Source organism: Egretta garzetta, unplaced genomic scaffold, assembly GCF_000687185.1.
Source record: "Egretta garzetta isolate BGI_Z169 unplaced genomic scaffold, ASM68718v1 scaffold397, whole genome shotgun sequence".
Lineage (NCBI taxonomy): Eukaryota > Metazoa > Chordata > Aves > Pelecaniformes > Ardeidae > Egretta > Egretta garzetta.
The window spans coordinates 5,492,961-5,516,033 of NW_009260493.1; the positions used below are offsets into that span (position 1 = coordinate 5,492,961).

A 23,073-nucleotide genomic window follows, 5' to 3' on the forward strand; every position below is an offset into this window, starting at 1 on the left:
AAAGCAGGTTTTGTTTTATGTGGCCAGGTTTTACCAGCATCAGAATGAAGAGAAGTTGTTTCGCAGAATTCTGTCAGAATAGAAATCAAATACGAATATAGTTGCATGAAACCTGGATATGTATTTTTAGGTGCACACTCCCACACACATATGCAGCCTGAATAGTTCATTCCCCTCCTCTGACACAACCAGGGATGCCTCCAGCAGGAACATGAGCCCAGGCATGCTCCTAACCCAATTTGCCTGTGCTGCCCCTATTTTAACTACATACTAGATCATGTAACAGCTTGAAAACTTCTTTTCAGTGACTTTTTCTTTCCACCGCTTTCTCACAATGCTACCCGGTTTCTTTTAGCAGCGTACTAATTACCGCAGCAGATCAAACCTTAAGTTCTGCAGTTTAGTGCTCAGTACCATACGCCTCCCAAAAAAGTGGCAAAGGCTGCAGTAATTAAGCTAGGGGAAGAGCCTCCCCAAAATATTAGTTCTCATTTAGTTTTCCCCCATAGGCTTAAGGCTTAAACCATGACCTACAATCCCTTCTGCAAGATACCAATATGGAATCACTGCGTTCACTTGCAATTACTTGGTGGCAGCTTATTTACATTTCCACCTCATAAACAGATCTTCCTATTTGAAGAGGCAGCTATCCACAGTGCTTCCCACAATTAACACATCAGAGTTTTTCAGCTTGAAGGTTATTCCAGCCAGCCACAGTATTTGCTTCCAACACTAAACCTGAACAGCTACGGCTGGCTGTTTATGATGTTCCCAATCTCCAAATCACACCCCATCTCTCTTGAGCCATGGCCCTCCTTCCCCTTACGGCAGTATTTGCTTTACCTTTCGTAAGTCTAGATTGCCTTGATCATTTACATCCTCCCTGAACTTCTCGGCGGTAATACACAAAGGCTGAAAAATCATGCTGTAAGCATACGGGGCAAAGTTTGCTAAAATGCATGATTAGGTGATTAGTCAGACTGCTGAAAGACTTACGCAGGAAGCAAGGATTTAAGGCTCCCTCCCCCCCAACAGGGCTTCAGAGATGAAATGATCAGTCGCAACACGGCAAACCCTTTTGCCTAGCGCTACCGTATTGCATCCTCCCCTACAGAAGCCCGTCAGATATTTCTTAGGCACCAGAGGGCATATTTCCATTAACAGACTCAACAGGAAGGGAAGGCTTCAGCACTCCGTCCTCTATTCATCCCCACTGGCAACAGCCCGCGCAGCACCCGGGCGTTCCCGAAATGGCTCCCACAGGACACGCTGCGCTGCAGGAGGAGCATTTCCAACGTCAATACAGTGAACAGGTCTTCTCTTTTGCAAGGGAACACGTCACACCCACACCCACACCCCCCCTTAGTACAGCAGTTTTCAAAATGACTGCATCAAAGCTTCATCGTAATGGACACTGAAAAGCTGTTTTCACGGTGCCCTGGAATACGTGACTAGAGTAAGGCTCCCTGTAAGGAGCAGCTGTAGAAAGGTGTCAGGAGGAGAAGGGGGAAAGAAGAACCCACACCGTTGTCTGGTATTTATTACTTTTTAATACAGAGAAGTCACAACAAAATATTCTCTAACAACACACGCAAATGATATCATAACCAATTATTTTAATTTCATCAACATTCATTTGCTATGTACATATTCTTCCATCTGCAAAAGTGCAATCCAAGAATGTCTCAACAATAAACCTTTATGGACAAGTATATTTTTGAGGGTTTTTTTCACCAGTGGCCTTACAACAACATGTTTGTCCTTGGTTACCTGGTACAGCAAAATGAAGAGTACATGGGGGAAAAAGAAAAAAAAAAAAAAAAAAAGAAAGAAACTGGGTTAGATGCCTCCTTTGTAGTAATATTCCCTATTTTCCCAACTAAATTCATTATGAATACACTGCTCACTACTGGAGATGTTAATGCAAACAGACTATAGGATCATCTATGGGCTGGCTATAGAACACTGCAGTTTTAATGACTCCGCAGCATTAGGCAGAACAAGAATTTCAGGCTGATGACCTTGGTAGATGTTCAATTACACATCAGCATGTAAAAGATGTCCGTTGTGTTAGTTACAGTTATCAAAATTTACTTTTAAACATCCTACTGATGGATGAATTCATTTTTATGCATCCAAAATATGAAGTCTATCTAAATGCAAGCCTCTCCCATGGAAAACAGTTAAGTACTGGAAAGAAAAGCATTTGCACATGCAACTCCTATTACTATCACAAGGAGTATCGTGCACTTAAGAGTAGAACGAATCGCCAAATCCAGAGGACTGTATTCTCATTTACAAAACATATTTCAGGCACAATTTAATCTGACCACAGGCCAGATTTAAAAGACCACACAGCATCAGAAAAATGAAAGGTAATGAAGAGTAAACTTCAGCCAAACAAGCAAAGCAAGCAGCTAGGGAAATCATTTCCCTTTCCACACGTTTAAAAGCTCATGACTACTTCCAGTGCTCGTCAAGATGGGCAGCAAACCAACTGCGGTCTAGTTCGGTCACCATTAGGTCCCAAAGAAGTTACCTCTGCCTTTGTACTTATGCAAAGCCCAGCTGAAACCCTCATGGCCCAAGGGTGGGCCTGACTGCTTGCCTGGAATCTGATGCAGGTTACAAAAAATACCGCATTTTGCAGTAACCCAAGACTAGTTTTCAGTACCAGCAAGAAGCAGGGAAAGCATTCTCTACAAATTAGGGACAATTTACTTTGGAGTGAAAGTTCAGAGGAATCTTTCTGTAGCTCAGCTGGTTTCCATCACGGACCATTTTTACAGTGCTACATGTGCTGCTAGCCTCCAGTTGAGAGATGTGTTTTGCAAGAAAATAGGCATTTCCTCAAGCAGTAGGTATGACTCACTTAACAGCAGAATTAAAAAGAAAAGCCGATGGAGAACTACATTGTTTTCTTGGACAGATTTGTATGTAACTTCTTGTCACTGTTAGGCCTTTAAATAGGCTTTCCCCTTTGCATTTGCTCAGTCTGCTGCATTCTTGGTTTTGACTTGAATATACCGCACAACCTTTCATACGCTTGTGTTTTTAAAGCTGGCCAAATTCCCTTTTTCCATGTCTACTCATTCTCGACTGTCATACATACATCTGGAGAGGCATCTAAGTACTTAAAAGAACAGAATTATAAATAACGCTACTCTAAGGAAAGCAATGGGTAAGTATTTAGAAGGGCTCCAGATTGCACTTCTCCTCTACCATGTGCATTGTAGAGTGACACCTCCCCTCGACGAATGCATGAAAAAGTGGGTATACAACACCACGTAGCCTGTGTGGGAGTCAACACCCTGGACTGATGGCATGAGTGCCTAGCACTCAAGACCAAACACTACAGTTACAAGTGTATGCTTTAATTTTTTTCGTTACAGGAGCTTTGTCTTTGCTGTGTCATTTTGGGCTGCTGGAACAGTCTAACTGTGGTCTATCTGGTCTGGTTCTGGCAGGCAACGCAACTCCCAACCTTGTTAGCCATCCTAACCCCATCAGGTTGCTCAATGCGCCATCAAAGCTGAAGGGCCCATCCTCCATGAGGAGTTAATTCAAATTATAATTTGATTGTTCTTCATCTACACTGCACAGCTAACCACGTTTTAATTGCTAGACCCCTTCTTCCAGCCCAGCTATACGCCTGGACCGGCTCCTGCTCCTATGGGCAATAGTTACAGTGCTGGTCCCACTGCAACAGGGCTCAGTGTTACCTGCTTTGTGGTAGCCACACCAGGACAGTGTTAGAAGTCTCCCGAAGTCCTTCCCATAACTCTCCTTAAAGAGGAAACAGGTTTTCCCAAAACTGTCACAAACAGGGAACAGCTGTACAGGACCCCAAGGATGTGCTCCAGACCCAAAGCCACGCACAGGGGCAAGGACAGGAGGGGAGCGCCAGTGACAAAGGCTACCACAGCCCGCTAGCATTGTTGCTCAGACCAGCAGCCGATCACCAGTGTAGCTGTACAGGACAGACAGTCCAGATGTGAAAACCATTAACGTGAGCTGGCTGGCTTCTGAGGACATTACCACTCAAGTTAGCAGTGAGTGAGCTGTGCCAACATAAGCCCCCTGCGCAGCTTGAGTATTACTAGAAGAGTGGCTAATGCTAAAAGGAGCTAATTCTGCAGTGAGGACAGCCAGGAAATAAAGCTGTGAACCTGGCATTTTTATGCACAAAGAAACATGGATATTCCGTTTATGTGCACATTAATTTCTTAACTTAGCAGAAAGCATAATTCTCAGTCCAGCATATGAAACACATTTTCGGCTTCTGACTTTTTTGTTTTCTTTCCAAGGGTGGCAGAGTATCAGGGCCATTTTCAAGACCATGACTTCAACAGATTCAGTCTTTAAAAAGATTCTAATTTGGGAAAACCGAACAACCTCAGAAGAAACAAAAAATAATTCCACCTCGTAAACAGAAACAAAACCCACACCTCTCAAGTGGACAAACACTCCATAAATAAACTATGGAGAAAAGAAAAGAAAAAAAATATCTCCCCTAAACCTCAATGAGTTTGAGAAACCAAACAAAAGATTAACGACCTATTTTAAAAATTTTATTTAAGGAAGGGAGAAACGGGAACCAAGAAAGAACAACTGCAGAGTCTACAGGGCCAAGCCCTCTGATACAAGTTCACTGCCTAATGCGTAGTCTGCTATGTACAGCACAGAGGCATGTCAAAAGCAAATATGCTAAGTTTGCTTTCTTGAAAAGTCTCCAAGTTTTTAGATCCTGGATTTAGCGCAATTTTGAAAGACAAAGGTGCAGCAATTAACTGTTTTAAAAAGCAACGCCATCTTTCACACTCTGTACCTCTCAGCTCTTACAGGTCTGACGGCCCAGATCCCACTTCACGGTCCTCCTTCCACACCAGTCACACCAGTCCGCCGTAGGCAGCAAAGCCTCAGCCCCAGCAGATACATACAAACACATCCCCATTCAGCTCAGCCTGTTCCTTCCCTAAAATATCTGTGAAGAAAAACCTTTAAATAAAGCATTTTAAGATCTCCAGCTTGTTTTGGTATGAACAGCTGACCTGGCTGGGCACACGACAGCCCCGGTGGAAGCAGCAATATTGCCGTATGGTCCGTCAGTGAGGGCAACGCACATCAAACACACACGGCAGGAAGACGCTATGCCAAAAAAAACCAAAACCAATTCATTTCAAGATTGCATTTTCTGGCATACATTTACATTCACTTGTCACAATACCTTCGTTTACCCCGTCTCGGGAAATCTGAAAGAAAGCCTGCTGAGGCGACTGGCAGCGCGGGGCCAGCTCCTGCGCCCGTGGGAACCGATGCGAAAGGCTGAATGAATTCAACAGTAACAGGACGGTTTCTTTCCAAGGATTTCCCATTTCCACCAAGCTGGAGGGACAACAACCCTACGCAATTACCCACTTTCCAACCAGACGTATTTCTCGGTCCTGCATGTCTCCCCACACCCTTCCTATAAACTGTATTACAATTATACAAAAAAACCCCAAAAAAACAGAAAACCACCAACAAAAAAACAACCAAATCATTTTTAGCTGAACTTTAACCCACACTCGGGATATATTAAAGGCCATTAAATTGGCTTGCCTCCAACCTTCACAGAGATCTTGTCAGAAGGATTCGGGTTTTAACAACATGTATATATATATACACATTCATATGTACACAGACAAAGAAGCTGCTCTTTCAGTTAGAAAAGAAATTAAATGTCATCACAGAATGAATCCTATAAAAAGATATGTAATAAAGTTGAAATAAAATAGCTATTACTAAAGCAAAGCTTTCGTCAATAAGCCTCCAAAACTTTAAATGAAGAAAATGGCTTCACAAAGTGGTAGTCTAGATTTCCACAGTGAGGACACTGCTGGACGTTGCTGTATTCAGAGAAATACTGCATGCCAATCCGTACATCTATTACTGGCTTCCCACAGTGCTTACAGTTCAGTCGAGCCTGTAAAAAAAACAAAGAAACAAACAAACAAAAAAACCCTTTTGAAATCACCGAACTCGCCTCTGAAAAAGGGAGCATCGCAGGCAGCCCCCTGCTCTGCCCTCCCCGGCAGGGGCGGGGGTAAGTCAGGACGCTGGCAGTAACGGGAGCTGCTGGTAAGGACATTCCTCACCCGGGCTGGTAACTCGCAGGCATACACAATGTTTTTCACATGAAATACCACCACCAAAGTCTGGGGGGTAAGCTACCTCCCACTCTGACTGACAGGAGGTAGAATTTCCATGTTTATATATGCATACAATCGGTTTGTGTTGATTAATCTCTGAACCAATTCCTCTCTCCCTCGCACATGAAGTGCTGTCTCAATAAATCATTAATGAAGCCCCGAAGAGAAGAGAGAAATTTTACATTTGTACCATGCAATTCAACCGTTTAGGCTGATGTTTGAACATGATCTGTCTATGAAATATATCAGCATTTTCATCTTTTAGCTTTACAAGTGTGTAACTCGATCTACTTTATCAGCATGGCATGGTACTGCATCACTTTAGGTATTTATTTAAACATTTACAATACATATCAGGTTATACAAACTAAACATCGCTTCAAGCACACAAACTATTCTACAAAATCCAGCTGAGAAAGGGCCAGCATTAACGGGGTGGATATGAGAAATAATTAAAGGTCAAGGGTGAGGACAGACAGGGCTTTTAATGTTCAGCAGTAACAACAACAAAAAAAAAAAGTCTTCAGAAGAAATCTCGCTGAGAAACCCAGCCCATTTGATGCAAAGAAAGCAACAGGCGGTGTGAAAGCTCAGCAGGCCGTGTGACATACTCAGGAGAAGCAGAAGAGATTTGAGATGGTAAAGGAGTTTAAGAGTAAAGGTGGCAAATGAGCAGCAAGGGCCTGAGCTGTAGCATAGCTTAACCTCGCAGCCCAAAGCGCTAATGAAAGCTTCAGCTCTTCACTGAAAAGAACAAAAAAATTATTTTCTGGGGCAATCTTGATTTAATGAATTTTCCTGGGATGAGGAGAGATAGAAATTACTGAAGTACTATCACTGGCGAGACAAGACTCAAAAAGAAACAAACCATCAGCTCCACAGCCATCTGCTCTGCTTGAAAAGCAGAAATTCTAGAAATACAATCTGGTAAGGCATGGATTTGCATGATTTTTCTTAACCAAAGTGGTGTTTGCCCCCTGCTACTGTCCAGCACATGAGCTAGCTGCTAGTAACCTGGCAGTGGCTGCAGTTCATTATATCCTACACGCACACTTGTGATGTACAGTTAAATATTTTGAAATAAGGTAAGAAATTACTCAAAATAGAAATTAGCAAGGCAATTCGGAGTAAAATTATATACCATATTTAAATGTCATTCCTCTGTAGGCACAGAATCATCTGTAACAATCACGGTGAAACAATAATGCGTATTATCTGGCAATCACAGTCACTGCAGCTAATGATTTCATAGTCAGTTCTGTTACTTCCCATGTACTGTCACACTGCCCATTAATCATATAATTAAGGCTCTTGTATAATGAGACCTTAAATCTTGTCTTGTACATTCAACAGAAGCAATTCAGATTTAAATTTGCTGGCTTTTACAGAGCTACCAAGTCAGTATCAGTTATCTTTAAATGTCCCCATTTAAAAAAAAAAATAAAGTTACAATCTCAGGAGGCACTAAATTTGGAGCTACTATCTCCGTCTTTAGTTATAACTGCTATTAATGACATCTTATCCAGTAGCAGCAACACCACTTGTCTTTTGAGCAACACGTTTTGGTAAATATGTTAAATTCAAAATGAAATGGCATTTGTGTATTGACAAAACTATATTTTAGATTGCTCGCACGCAGGCACAAAATCACGGGGTGATTGCACTTTGTACGAATGCATCTTTGCGAGGCTCCTGTTCTCACCCAGCACCACCACCTGCATGTCCGAAAGCAACAGCCTGCTCCTCAGCATCCCGGGCAGACCATTGAGCCCAGTGGGCTCACGGTGCCCAGTGCGTTTCCCACGCACTACCTGCACAACAGAAGGGCTCTGCCCAGCCCACGGACAATCCTCTCGGATGCTGACCACCCTGCTGCCTCAGGTATGTGTCTACTCTGGAGTAACCCCAGGCCCCGGATCTTTCTCATCCAATAAAACACAGTTCAAGCAACTAAAAGAAACTTGAATACATGAAACATCTGCTAAAAATGTGCCAATGTTATTAAACTACTGCCAGAATTACATCTGATGCCAAACATACTTGCCAGTGATCGTCTCAAGCATCAGATTTTATTGTGAATGCATTTAAAGGGGCTTTATTTAAAAACATATGCATTAACCACTGACCATTGCGTTGGCTTTTGTCTAGCTATAGGCCTTTGTGCCTCCTAAATTAAGACAAAGGGACAGGGACTCAGTCAGCTTTCCTGTATTGCACTCATACATACAGGCTGGAAAAGAAGGAGGGAAGAAGGGAAGGGAAAAGAGAAACACAAACCTTGGCTTTACTTATCATCAGTTGGAAATTCAGCTTATGAGTCTTATTTACGTACGGTACTAACCTGACAACAGGGAGATGCTGCCAGAATATCGTAGGTATACATAGTTCCCAGCTGATGCCAGCTTCCATCCCATCGGGACTTGCACTTAATGCAGATAATTTTGTGAACCCCTTCTAAGCAGTCTACACAAACAGCATAGAGGTGCATAAGCCTTCCTGTGGACAGGAAACACACTTCTTAAGGAGACTAGAACAGAAGATTAACACAGACATTTCCTGCAATGAGTTATCTGCCCTTTAGTGATGCAAATCACACCTTATTAAATTTTTTTTTTTTTTTTTAAAGGGTGAATGATAAAGTAAAAAACGTTTCTCTATGGGGAATACATAGGGTTTGACTGAAGCTATTTTCCACACATGCAAAACTCAGGAATTAGTCATCAACCTGCCCACCCTCCCTTCCTCCATTTGCTGGTAGTACCTTAGCAAAATATTTTATAAAAGGAGTTGCTGAAGCTGCATGAACAGATGCCAGGTTAAGCTCTGTGATCAGCTGCAGAGTTTCCAAACCCAGGACTGTGCCCTAGCTTCATCCCCACCTAACAGAAGAAGTGGAGAAGTGTTGAAGCTTATTAGCAAGCTGGGTACAGATTCATTTAACAACTTGCCAAAATCTTCCAGCAAAGGGGGGACTAAGGACCTAACATTCCCCATGGAAAAAAGCGACAGAGCAATTTCCTTTCACGTACTTTTTCCTGACCATTCATTTACAGTAAGTGTATTTTGAAACATTATACGTTACACATACACAGACTTTAACATGCCATTCAGAACCATGAATCTGTCGAGCCCTATCATGACCTTAGGCTCTGTACGCACAGTGACTTTCAAAACCTGAGCTATATTGACCTCCATAAAAATCAAGTGGCTCAGACTTGAAAACGAAATATTTTCTCTACATAAATGTTACTAAACCCATCGATGCAAAATCTGAGATGCAAATTTCATACAAAACAAAAAGCCCTACACAAATTATAGAGAGCTGGCACCTAGATTGTGCCTGACTTGTAGTGACTGAATCCATCTGTAGTTTAATAGTTGGCTATGAAAAGTCGGCTGGCAGAGAATACTAATTCTGTAATATACCATATTTTGCACTGCTATACAAGACAAAGTTAAGAAGCACCGCTGTTACAGATCAGCTTCCAAACAGGACTGCGTATAATATGTGTTTATTTTGGAATGCAATTTGTGCTCTGTAGCATCCAAACACTGAACACATCACACCCTGTAATTTAAAGAAGACATGCATCTCGTACCCTTTCTAGATAAAAGGCAGTAAAATATTAACAATTTATGATTAGGCCATACCAGATACTTTAAAACTTATGGTTTGGTTTTTAACTTGGTTTGTTTTTTAAGCCAACTATTTAAGAAATATGAGAAGACAAACCAAATTTTTCTTAAAATATATATACAAAATAAACTTGCTAGTATGAGCTGGTAAAAATTGTGTTATTCCACATTGGTGTGTTCAGTTGTAGAAAAAGTGGTATGATGAAACTGAAGTGCAAATATAATTAACTCTGTTCCTGAAGTGAACACTCTAGATCGGAGACCTTCAAATCATTTCACACACAGAAGTTTTGTGTTGTGCAGGAAGATAAAAGATTTTTCCTCATCTGAAGTTCTGCACTGCTCCCACACATTAAAATACTGCATTCCCCCGCCGCTTAATTTTCAGGATCCTTGTTATATAGGAAATGAGGCACCTGATATCTTAAACATACCTGAAACAAAAGAAGTGATTTTCTGTACTGAAGAGAAAATAACACCCTGGAACAGCACCTTGCAAACCTAATTTCATTTCAAAGAGTACTTCTGATAATAAACCATTTTTTCCCAGGACAAGGAGGTAAAAATTTTAACAATTAATTATTCACGGCATCTTGTCTGAGCAAGTTTTTCGGCTGTATCGTCCAATGGCTAAGGAACAATTAATTAAAAAAAAATCTTTTGCAGAGTTTCATTCTTAGTGGCAAATGTTAACAAGGGATGAGTTTCACTATTACTAAACCAGCTATTAGTACCGATAAGATCACAAGCACATTGTGCGTGCCTCCCCACCAAAGAAATAAGCATTGGTATCTCACATATGTATATTCTGTTTCTCCTGGAGCTCTTTTAGCTTGTACATTTGCCTAGCACTTTTTCCCCTTGAAGTACATCAGGCAAGACAGAAACAATAATGTTAGCATGAATACATTTTAGTGACTTAGTGCACAGTGATTTAAGGAAAGAAAAAAAAAATACAAAGTTGTTGAGCAAAGGAACGTTACATAACACATAGTATGACCATGCATGGGATATAACATATTTTATTGACGGGAGAGAAACTTAAATGTTAAGCTACCTCTGTTAAAGCCTTCCCAACAGTCTTTTCAACATATAATTCGATGTTGTTGAACACCAAACTACGAATACTTTCTCTGACTTATTTTAGCCGTGCTGGCTGCCAGCAGGCTGCAGGACAGGCGTGTTTTGCCGTGTACCACCCTGATCGCTTAGTTTGGGACACAGCTTTCAGGAAGAGCTGAAGTTCATCCCAGATCGATTTGTTTCTCTAGGAGGAGAAAAGTAATATATGCCTTGGTCTCAACTCAGCTCGGAGCTGGGACATTATCAGGGCACAGTCCAAGCAGGTGGGAGTTTGGAAATAAATCTAAATCCCCCACTACCCCCTTGCTGCTTCAACCCAGCATATTAAAAGCTTACTTTTACTACATCCAACCTCTCCAGGCCAGTGTTAACGTAGGCCAGGCTATACTCCTTTTCATATTAAAAAAAAAATAAATAGTTTTCTATAAACCAAAACTGATGTTCTCTAGCCTGAAAGCAGACGAGAGGCATCTCGTCTCACCGGTTGTGTAAATATAACTTTCACCCATGCTGCAGCACAGCATGCTTAAATTTAAAAGGTTGTTTAAAAGGTTGATGTATATCTTGGTGTAAAGCTCACAATAGATAAATCGGCATGCACACGCTGCAGAACAGAGTGGCTGGAAAACCTTCCCGTGGTCTACCTAGAAACCAGATGAGAAGTCTTTTAATTGTAAACCCAAACACAAGGCATGGATCTTCCTACACAGCGTTTGCTCCTTGTAATTCCTTCCTAAGTGTTTCAACCTGATCCAGCTGATAAGTGGGACGTGACTTCAAGCTTTACAGAACTGCTGAAAAATGCAGAACCGGGATGAAAATCTAAAATGGGAGGGGCAGGGCACAGAAGGCAGTTCCATCATTTAATGAAGCCTAGCATGACTGACAGACAACCTGTACCTTGAAGGTGACAGGGAACATCATATTCAATCTCATCGTGTCTCGATGGGCTAAGGAACAGGGTCCCGTCCACCAGCGGAAACTGTTCAAACACTGGCAGCGCCCTGTGGCATAGCGCACAGTTTACAACGTTCCTGTGGCTGGCACTAAGAGCAGCAAGGATAAACTTCCGAAGGTCCTCCCCTTGGCCCACCTGGGCATCGTCTTCCATCCGCACATGGAACGTATTCAATTTATGCCTGGGGATGTGAGTAAGCAGCTCAGATAGATCGAGCCTTCTCAGAAACTGCACAGGGGCATCGAAGTGTCCCGATCTATGCGCTTGCAAGCCGGCTGCCCCGTAATCAAAGTGCGTGTTCCTGAACATGCCCCCACCGGCCATGTTCTTCTTATGGGGCTCCAGGTGAATGGCGTTCTTCAAAAACTCTCCTAAGTATCGCGAGGAGCGAGGGCCGCTGAAATGCGTGGGGGCAAGAATAGAGTAGCCGGTGGGTGGGGACTGGCCGGGAGAGACACAAGGCGAACGAACGGCGTAGCTGCCGCCCATGACGCCCTTCTCCTGGGAGTTCTGCCTGTCCATCGAGTGCCTTCGCTGGAGGTCGTGACTCAAGCCTTTCTGCGGCTTGTTGGCTGGCCGGCCCTTTTTGGCCTCTTCCGCCGACTCTGCCATCGACCTTCCCGTGCTCTTCTCCAACACTGATTTTTTCTTCTTATCATCCTGCATTCGCTTCACCTGGTACCAGTCAGTGTCCTTCTTTAAATGACCCTGCCCGCACCGACAGGAGCAGAAGCGAAAAGCCAAGTCATATCCCTTCTTTGTCCACATGTTTTGGCGACACTGCTTTTCGTTCCAGCTCCTAGCTCTGCCAATGCAATTGAACTGGACGAGAATGCTGCTTTCCCACTCGTAGAAGCACTGAAGGTGCATCCAGGTGCTGTACGGACAATGCTCGTTGTTGCATATGACCTTCTGGTAGTCATCCTTCTCCAGGTCCACTGGCCTTCCAAAGCTACAGATCAGGGGAGTGGCGCAAGGGGCTTCTGTGGAAGAGAAAACAGATACATTAATAACTTAACGGCCCGCTTACCGCAATACTTCTTTAAATGCCGTGCCAAAAAGGCACACGAGCTCTTATTCGCGACCCGTATTACTGAAGGGCCCCGCAAGTGCTGGCTCTGGGTCAGGGTGAAAAGCAGTCTCTGCCAAAAGAAGTTAAGTATGTGAAAGGAGATACGGAAATGAAGGAATAAGGAAACAAAATGACATTACAGTTTGTTTAATATTCAAAGCCAAAGCACCTCAGAAGCATTAGCTCTCCTCAAGGGTTTGCGGATACCGTTGCAAAGGCTTTAAGAAGTAAGGAGAAAGCTTTGCGGATGTTCTGGAGGGTTGCTTTGAAACCTGAGAGGCAACATGGGGAGAACACACAGAGATGCTTGTTTGAAAAACAAGCAGGCAATACAGCCTGGCCGTGTGATCACAGGGAGAGGCAGGAATTGATCTTTTCTTTGGGACTGAGCAAGAGACAACAGCTAGGGAGAGAAGGAGGGAGCAGAGGACTTTGAAAAGCCAGACTAAGAGCTTACGTTCCTAGCGCGGAAAGAAGGGCCTTCGTTACATTGCTCAGGCACATACAGAGACTATACCACCGTCACTGACCAACTGGATAGCTGAATTTCACAACCCAAACAGTTCTGCAACACAGACAGGTTAAAAAACCAAACGCCACATGGTCTTTTATCAGCAAAGGAGCAGCCTTTGCTACATCCCTGAGCAAAAAACCAGTTTATTTCAATTCTCTCCCTGCAACAGTATCAGCTTCTACACAAAAATGTTCTACAAAAAACGTTCATTTACGGAGCAGAGACATTTTCTTCTCCCTCACCAAAGTACCACAGACGACAAACTACTCCCATTTCTGGCTGCTCAGTTGCAGCTGGGAGGCACAGAAAGCACAGGAAATTTTCAGTTGGAGTTTCTACTGGATCTTAAGAGTTTCTAATTATGAAGTTTTTAGATGCTTAGTCAAGTATTACAAATATTCCTCCTCTGTATTTCTGACTTCCCACTTCCTCCACTTCACCAAAAAGTACTGCTCCAACAGGGCTGGCAGGCTGCCTTTTAACCTCCTCATCGCTGCATTCAAATACTAGCAAGCTTCTCAGGGTCTTCCACGGTCAAGTGCCATCTCATCCCGTGCGACACAGGAGCAAACAGCTCCCTGCAGTTCCCCAGCCTCAGCCAGAGCTCCAGGACTTGCAAAAGAGGTACACCGAGAGAGGCTGCCGTGATTCAGGTTTTTTTTTTCCCTTAGGACTTCAAATTTCTATCTGATAAGCTGGGGAAAAAACACCACTCGGTTGCATTGCTTTTAATCCCGTTCCTGTCACTGCTAGCACAAATAACACAACATAATTTGCAGTGGGAAGATAGGTTTTACGACGCTATCTTCACTTTTACTCAGACTTCCAGTAATAGACACGCTACCCGTCATCATCTGTCCTGCAGCAGCAGTACACAAGCCAGATGCTTTACAACAACAGATCTTTGCCATACCAATGGTTCTGCCCCTTCCCAACAAGTTGTTGCTAAAAGGCTATAAACAAACACACAAACAAAATCTTCAAGGTTACCTTCAGTAAATTCAAGATTACGGTAGCTCTTAAGACTTATTTACCCAGAAGAGATGGGCACGAAGAGAATTTTCCCGAGCTATTCCCCAGAAGATGCCACATCCTTCACCTCATTTGTCTGCCTCCGTTTCTAATGCCAGAAGCAGCACAGTTGCAAGGAGAATTTTTCTGCAATACCTTTCCTTAGGGGATTAGACTATAAACTGCAACCAAGGCACATCCCTGAAAACATTCTCTTAAAGCAAAAAAAAACCAAAAAAACAAAACCCAAACCTATTTCATTTCAGAATATGGACTTGTGCAGTCATTAAAGACAAATTACCAAATTGGAGAGGTAAGAGAGGCATCCCCTCGGGACTCTTTGGAAGTTCCTTCTACACATGTGTCACTTACATTCTCACCAGTTGTTTCAGGTCTCTGAAAAGCCCACTGAGAACACGCAGGGTTTGAGATGTCTTTGAGAAGCACGAAATTTATTGGCTACTAACGACTAATTTTTCTCCACTTTTTTTACTGTGTATAACTGAGTACAACGTTGCTGGCCAAGAGCAAAACTGAATGATAACTTACCTGCCCCAAAATACAAGCTGTCAGTTTACCCGTTCAGAGAATTCTCCCACCTATTCCCCCGGACTTCGAATCGAGTCACACTGCATCACACCAAGCATCTCTGCAAAGTTTTTCTTCGTTATCAGTCATTCATTAAATATAGCTAAGGTCTGAAAGCACAGTTTGCAATTATAGCATCCTTAAGAAATTTATCTCAGAGAAGCCAGTTAAACTGAAACCATTAAAGGCAAACCATCAGAAGTGAGATGTGCAGCAAGATACCGGAGGTACCAACATGAACAGCTCTCGCTTATGCATTTCCTGTATTCATCTATTTGGGTCCATATTCCTTTCCACTGCTGCCAGGAGGCAGAAAGAAAGAACATGCCAAAAATCCACTTATGCTCCCCCTGTGTTTCAGAGTGTAAATGTTCTAACGCTCACAGGTATAATTATAGCTGACAGCCGAGAAAGTTACTATACAGACAAGTCTAGAGATCTCCACTTTAGTATAAAGACTTTACACTTGTTCATCCATACTGGCATAGTTAACTGACTAAAAAAGGAAGCTGTTTCCTTGATTAGCCTTTGAACATGTTTTGGGTTTTGGATGCAAAACCATATGATCTCTAAGCCCCTGAGAAGTTTACAGCCTCTTCATAATGTGGACAAAAAAATTAAAGTAATAAAATAGGTGGCTGAAATACAGAAAAAAACCACCATAGCCTGTGTATTCCACAGAATGCATCCACAATTATTTGATTATGATCATGCACTGGGTGCCTAGAAGCTATTGTAAAGGTGACTTTCAACAGATTTTTTCCCGCTTTTCCCTCGTTGGTCAATGGAAGGACTGTGGGATGGGACCTTCTCCAGCTTCACTTTGAGAATTTAGAGATTACCAGATTACCTGAGGAACTTCCCACGCAGCGTAATCATGAGCAAAGAAAAGCTTCAAGTTTTGGATTAGTGATGTCTTGTTCAACATTTAACTAGACGACTACAAGGCTTCAGATGTTCCCTCACCTGATCTTCTGGGTGTGAACTGGCTGGCCACACAATCACCATAGCAAAAGCAGGTCTAGAGCAGCTGGAAAAAAGCAACCGAGGGAACAAGAGCCTTCCCCCACGCAAAAGACTCCCCTGAATTGTGAAGTGGTAGCACTGAGATTGCTTTGGAAAACGTCACTGCTAACAGGAGGAGCTGGTCCCTACTCACCGCTTCTGGGAGCTCACCTGACATCTTCTGCAGTAGCACAGGAAATACCAGAAAACCAACCGGTCTCTCTGCCATGTCGCCACACTCTACAGCAAGGTCAATGCCTTCACTGATACAGGTTTGCTATTACAAAGTCTGCTGACATGGAGAAGTCCTTGATAAAACCGCTGCAGCGTTTCCGCAACAGAAACTGAAGAGCCCAGCACAGCTCATGTAAGTTGTCCCAGTAGAAAGTTCCACCACTTCTGTAGTATCCCCGTATTTAAGAAAGCAGAAAGCTCCACTACCTGAAAAGAGTACAGAAACCTCAAGCCAACATTTGGTTCTGCCTAATGGTTCAAATTCCAGCAAGTCTATCTGTACGAAACAGACTGTGCAGGACTGAACATCCCTTGCAGACTTCTCTCTATTCGTATCTCCTGCCAAACATAATCGTGCCACATGGTCCTACATAAAGAATAAATGAGAAACAGAAAACAAAGCAATTTTTTGTGCAACTTTCCCAGTTCACAGCAACAGATATGCCTTAGGAGCAAAAGAGACAGCATTCAGATCACTTACTATGGGAGCCACATTAGCAATTGTGAAGAGCTCTTCCCACCAATTCACACCCTTGAAAGTGCTCTGGGTTATTTAATCGTCATTTTATAAACAAGACAAAGCACTTACTACAGAATTACAAAACTTTAAAAATTCTTGTTTTCAAGCCCTCCTATCTCCCAATTAGAAATGCATTTTGAGATTCTTTTTCAAAAAGTCAGAGCTAGAATCATCGTCTTGATGTTTTGTGATAACAGTACAACAATTACCGTCAAAAGAGACGATGAAGGGGAGTAAATAGAAAATCACACAGCCAAGATGCCCACCCACACCTGCAGCCCCAAGCTGGTTTGTCACCTAAACACAATTTGCTTCCAAGTAGCTAATAGCTCAACAGATTTCTGTTTTCCAAAGCCATGAAACTGAACTTCAGGAAAAATGAAAGATTCCCAGGTATCAGAGCAGCATCCATTCTCCCCGCCAGAGCTTCTGAAAGAATGCCCAAATAACCATGAAAGTACCTCTATTCTACCTCTCCATTTCAAGATGGCTTCACAGCCGAAGAGAACAAAACAAGACAGAGGGCAGTTTTGTATAGCAGAATGGCTCCGATGTTTAGACACGAGCGCATGGCTGTAACGGTTGCAACTACAATTGCACGCTGCTTCTTTCTAGAAGTTATGTTTCCACATAAAAAATACCAAGTGTTTTCTCATATTCCACTGGAGCGATTTTGATCAGTAATTCTGAAAATAATCACAAGGGGCAGCATATAAATGTCCTCTAAAACAGGAATAACATACCATAGTCCCAACAAACATATATTTGAGCACAGATAGCTCATTGTTTAAACAAGGTTATGTTTTGCGTTTGACAGAGCTACCATAAAATTAACTTTTCTTTCAAAACCGAGAACATGACAGAAGACAGCAAGGAAGCTGGGTTGGGTGTTTGGCTTTTTCTCAGTTTTTCCATTCAGGTTTATAAACATCAATAAAAGCCAGGAATAGAAACAGACAGTCGAGATAAATCTCCTTCAACAAAAAAACCCACATTAACCAGTTTCCACATTTTAATAAAAAAGAAAGAGCGTATATGAAGACCACCCTTCCCATTTTATGACTCAGATGAAAGCAGCAGAACAACGGCTGCCTGAGGAACTTCCCTCTGGTGAAGTAAATGGAGGAGAATGTTGTTTACTTCTGTTTACACACCCATCATAAAACCAAAGATGCACCCAGCAAGCCAAATGCAATGACTCCATGGCTTCAGTTTCGTGACTGCTCTTATTTGTTCCAAGTCCTCGATGCGGACGCCTAAAGCAAAATTTGCTCTTCCCCCCTCCTCCACGTTCCCACATTATCCATTGTGTTACGCACCAGAGTTTTTCAGCCAGTGGACAGAAACAGATAATTATTTCCTCTACTCGTCAGCATAGGTTTCAGCTCACCGCACAGACTTGCGATCGCTGGTAAAGCTCGAGGGAGGTGTGAAACATGTGAGGCTGGGGGCAGAGGAGAGAGAAGCGTGGTGGCTGTTGGAAGAGGCAGCCCTACTGTCATCTTAAAACAACTGTCAGGCGACAGTAGGTTGTTATGGATCTGGAAGAAGAAATTACCAAAAAAAAAAAAAAAAAGGTAAGGTCTTGACACTGGACCAGCTGCAAGACACTTACTATAGCTTGCTTTTGGTCTACCGTTACTCTAGCATCTCATCATCTATGCCAAGGACACTTTACTTGCCAGCGCATTACTTAGACCAGAAGGGTACCTGTGGGACGCACACTTTGCAAATCAAGCACTTTAACCTCTGCCACCGCTTTCCCATGAACAGTGCTCCCTTCACAACCCTACACAGCCAGGAATTGTTCACTCTGCCAGCCTGAACCACAGCTGAGTCATTTCTGCGGAAGGCTACTCCCTACCAACCATCTGCATGGATCTTCTGAATGTCCTCTGCCACCAGCATGGCTTTATTTTAATTGAAGTCATACAATATTATCGCGCTAATACTGTAACGCAGCTGTAGAAAATAAACCACCGCCACAACAACAAAACAGACTGAACACAAAACTTGTATTAATTGTACGACGTGTTTGCTTTGGTGAACCTTGGAATACAATCTAATATTCAAAAATTAGCAAGTCGTGACAAAGTGGTACTGCCATATGCATAACTGGTTAATCAGTACAAATAATACAGCAATATAGAAATGATCAGTGAATGCAGCGAGAAGAAAGCAACAGGAAAAAATGTTTCACAAGTGGATCCAAAAGGCAGGCTTGGATCTTCAGTGCAGCAACAACAACCAACAACAGCCAACAAACAGTAAGAGAAGTCTTCCAAAACAGCTCGGCTCGTGACTTGTATCGATAACACTCACTGATGATGACTGATGTCTCTCCAACACTTCTTAAGCAATCTTTGCAGATTCATCCAAGATGAAAGTTTCCAATCATTCTCTGGGAGGGAGGGGAAAAAACAAGACAGCAGTACCTGGTAAGCTGCTTAAAACACAGGCTCTCTTCTGTGTCACGAGACTCCCTCTTACATTCTTGGGAAGATAAGCCAACGCCAGCAGTCTATCGTAAGCAATGGACAGAGAGCTCAGGCTGGCATGACACCCAACGCAGACCTACCTGAATCCCCCTCGCCGAGCCACTGACTCCAGGCAGCCTCTCATCTCAATGGCAGTCTGGCTGACAACTTTCCACACGTAAGCACCTACATGTTGGTACTTACGTGCCAATCCGGAGCTCAATCCTACCCCCAAGGACCAAGTAGCTGCAGTCAATATTTATGCTCAGAAGGGAGTTAAAAAGAACAAAGCTGTAAGCAGCCCAGCTCTACTTGGCAGGCTTACCCCACATGCAAGACGTCACTAGTTCTATTGGGCGAGTAGGCACATGAAGTGATCACCTTCCCCTAGAAAAGATATCGGGTAATTTGGAGCTACTAAACCCTGGTTCACCTGGAAATTCAGATGATGGGACTCCTGGAGGGCTCAGTAGTTGCTAGAACCATCTCCATGCATTTCACTTATGCTGACTTCATGCTTGGCTTCCAAGGGAGTCTCCTCAGAAAAAAAAAGAAAAAAAGGCCTAGCAACTATACAGTAGTGGGAAGATGACATGGAAATCGTGAAGGCTTAACTCATACCTGCCACATTAACACCTTCTAATTTATAGCACTGTCGGAGCTAGTGCCTGCTTACAAAATCAGCAATTAGCACATGATACAAAGTCAGTTCATCTGCGGCTCTTCCCCAAGCACCCACTCCCAGCCCAGCCACACCACCTCACCACAGTAAGTCAGAAAGTCAAGAGCAACACTATACGAACTAAGGAGGACAGGCATGCACATGTGCACAGTAGTTTTGCAGTTTGCTTCCACAGCCATCTGCGCTCCAAGCTGGACCAACTGCCTATGCAGCTGAAACCCACCATGAGAATCCACACATTCTTGTAGAAGTCACCATAATCTGTACAGTTGTCCTCTAGCCAACCTAGCCAACTTCTCTCCATTTAATACCTGTCGTCCAAACACAGAGAACAACTCTGCAGGTGGATTTTTCTGGTCATTATCAGGGTGAATGCAGAGATTAGTGACCATCTCAAGACTAGTGGGCATTAACATGTTTTGAACCTTGGCTGTTGCATTGCCCACATATGAATCATCCTCACAGAAAAGCATTTCCACCATTCAACTCCCTCGCTGTAGTCTTCCAATAGCTTTTAATACTTTGAAATGCTACCGGAAACTAACCCTGGTGCCTCAAGAAACAGACGTCCTAATAACTAAAGCAGACTCTAACGCACCTGCCCTAGCAAGTTTTCAGTGGCAAATTCCAGTTCATGCTGGGAATGAAGAGGTAACTGTGGCCAGCAGTAGGTGCCCTAATACCAAGCACAGATGTAAACACCGCAGGCTGGACTTGCCCAGTTTCAGAGCCAGCTAGCCACCAGACCCAGTCCAAAAGCACCAGAAGGGAAGAGAAAAAGGAGAAAAGGTTGAATCAAGTGGTATCAGCACCTCTTTTAGTTTGAAGTCTAGGGAATTTTGTGTCATTGGTCTATCCTTCACAAGTTTCAATATGACAGACAGTCTTTTTATTTCCCACACTAAAGGCTGAAGAAGCTGGTAGAAACTCAGTGGGAAACAGGGGATGCAGTCACCCTAGCTGCATTACCCAGCACCTCTGCAAGACAGCAGCTCCCGAGCGTGGAGCCGTCGGTTCCAATAGACATCTCCCTCTTGACGCTGCGCTGGCTCCCAGCCCTGCCCATTTGGGCCATCTTTGGCATCTGTGCAGTAGGCAGAGACCTCAAGGGTACACTGCTCCCAAAATGGGTATCGGAAGCACAGAAGGGGAGACAGGGAGCGCCAGGCACGCTCAACAGCCAGGCTCTGATTGAAGCCACCTCCTCTCCCAGCAGGCATTCAAGACAGGAACAGCAGCAATATCCCTCTCAAGCCCTGGAAGCAGGACCGACAGACTCTACCATTGCAGGAGAGACAAAGAGCTGAAGGTTAAAGTGAAAGCTCTCAAGATAAACGTCACTGAAGTCTACCGGGAAATGCCAGCGCTCTACTCAAAATCCCGCAAGCTTTCAAAACGGAATTACCCACTCCAGTGACGAGATTACTGCTTCAAGAGGCCTCTCTGAAATTATTTGGATTTCTATCAAAACTGTTTAAACAAAGCCCATGCTCTACTAGTGCTGTTGTAATTTAGACACCTTGAAAATTAGCTGGAGTATTTTGCCCTGAGCTGGATGCAAGGTTTACCTCTATTTTTTTCCCCTCACATACGCTGCAGGAAGAAAAGCAGAGAAGGATGGACATCTGCCAGTCATCACAGTACTTTAATATCAAAGGATGTCTCAATATGCAAGGCTGTAAGCGAGGCTGAAGAAAACTTACAAATGTCTCCAAGGACTAGAAATCATTTTGTCACTACTTGTTAGATCACTGGGAGGAAGATACGGGATGAGTACAGACAAAGCAAAGCAATCAGTTCAAAAACTTTATTTCCTCATACAAAACCTAACCAACATTGAGCCTAAGCCTTACTCATGCAAGCACTACACTTGAGCAAATGACTCATCACATGAACACCGAATGCTGTCAGGGCACTGATAACCATTTCGATAGCAAATAACTGTTAAAAAAAATTAAATGGGTGTGTACTTGCTGGCAGGAAAGGATAGTATTTATTTTATTCAGTAATACCATAGACATGATTCCATTTGCAAAGATTTGCAGAACATGAATTGCGTTTGCTACAAAAGCATGTAACTGCATAGCTTTAGAAAACCTAAAGCGAACATGAAAGTCCTTTCAAACCCAATTTGCTTTGATAGAGACAGTGATATTTGCATTCAATTGATTTCTGCAGTTAGACAAACTCAATGGAATTATGAAGCAAAATGGTTTTCCTTTAGAAAATTAATCAGTATTAAATTCTGTAGTCACTGCAACAGAATAGAAACTTAATTTTCCAGGTGGTCTCACTGATATCAATGGGACTCCCTCAAGCTAAGTAATAAGAAGGTGCCAATACCGAACATCACTAGAGTGCCAAACTGGAATTGGATGTTACATGCAGCAGGGAACATTTGACAGCAAATATTAATCCATGCTTAAATACTACAGCAATTCATGCTCTAAAAATACATTTTTAAATTAAATATTGCGCTGACAAATTTTCTGGCCCTCTTTAACTATCCCACCTCCAGGATATAATCTTTTTTTTTTTTTTTTTTTTTTTTTTTTTTTTTTTTTTTTTTTTTTTTTTTTTTTTTTTTTTTGCAAATCTTAATTGTTGGCCAGTCACAGCTGTCAATACGTTAGTCACCGTTGCGCTGACTGATTTTCTTCTTCATACGCTTGTCCTACATTAGCATTTCCATTTGAAAGTAAATCAAAGTCTTTACAAACTTGTGAAACCCAGGGTAAGAGTATGCAAAAGTACAGCTGGCCATTTTAAACCCAGGTAACCACAGACAAGTTCAGAGCCCGGCCGGGGCGGTGGGCACTGCTCGCACAACCCCTCGGACTGCCGTGCCAGGAACTCCACCCCTGGAAAACCACGCTCCAGTGAGACCTGCAGCAACCACCTCCACCAGCTCCCCCACAGACTTGTTTTCCCTGAAAGGCTCTCATGCCCCGCACAAACCTGACCTCTGGCAACTCCACCTGACAACCCACCCGCTCGCCAGCTCTGCCGCTTGTGCAGTTCAAGGGTTCACCTATGCCGGAGGGGAAAAAGTACAGTCTTAAAGCAGGTGGGCAATATACCGTAAGATGTTGTTTTAGAGAC

The 23,073-nt window shown here is 43.1% G+C and overlaps 1 protein-coding gene across 1 annotated transcript; it reads right to left on the reverse strand.

Moving 5' to 3' along the window:
* Positions 1-1,776: 1,776 nt before the first annotated feature.
* HECA (hdc homolog, cell cycle regulator) lies at positions 1,777-16,287 on the reverse strand. The gene is made up of 4 exons (XM_009644259.2): positions 16,230-16,287; positions 11,811-12,851; positions 8,533-8,687; positions 1,777-5,965 (listed from the first exon to the last, which is right to left on the reverse strand). The coding sequence occupies exons 1-4, from the start codon at positions 16,285-16,287 to the stop codon at positions 5,801-5,803; spliced, it is 1,419 nt and encodes a 472-aa protein (XP_009642554.1). The 3' UTR covers positions 1,777-5,800.
* Positions 16,288-23,073: the final 6,786 nt, after the last annotated feature.

Bases quoted from the DNA above. Each gene is read 5' to 3' on its own strand.
- HECA (XM_009644259.2), bottom strand. From the start codon at position 16,287: ATGGCAGAGAGACCGGTTGGTTTTCTGGTATTTCCTGTGCTACTGCAG. The intron at 12,852-16,229 runs GTGAGCTCCCAG...TCTCTTCCACAG, and splicing joins GCTACTGCAGAAGATGTCAG to AAGCCCCTTGCGCCACTCCC. The intron at 8,688-11,810 runs GTACAGGTTGTC...TCCTGTCCACAG, and splicing joins TGTTCCCTGTCACCTTCAAG to GAAGGCTTATGCACCTCTAT.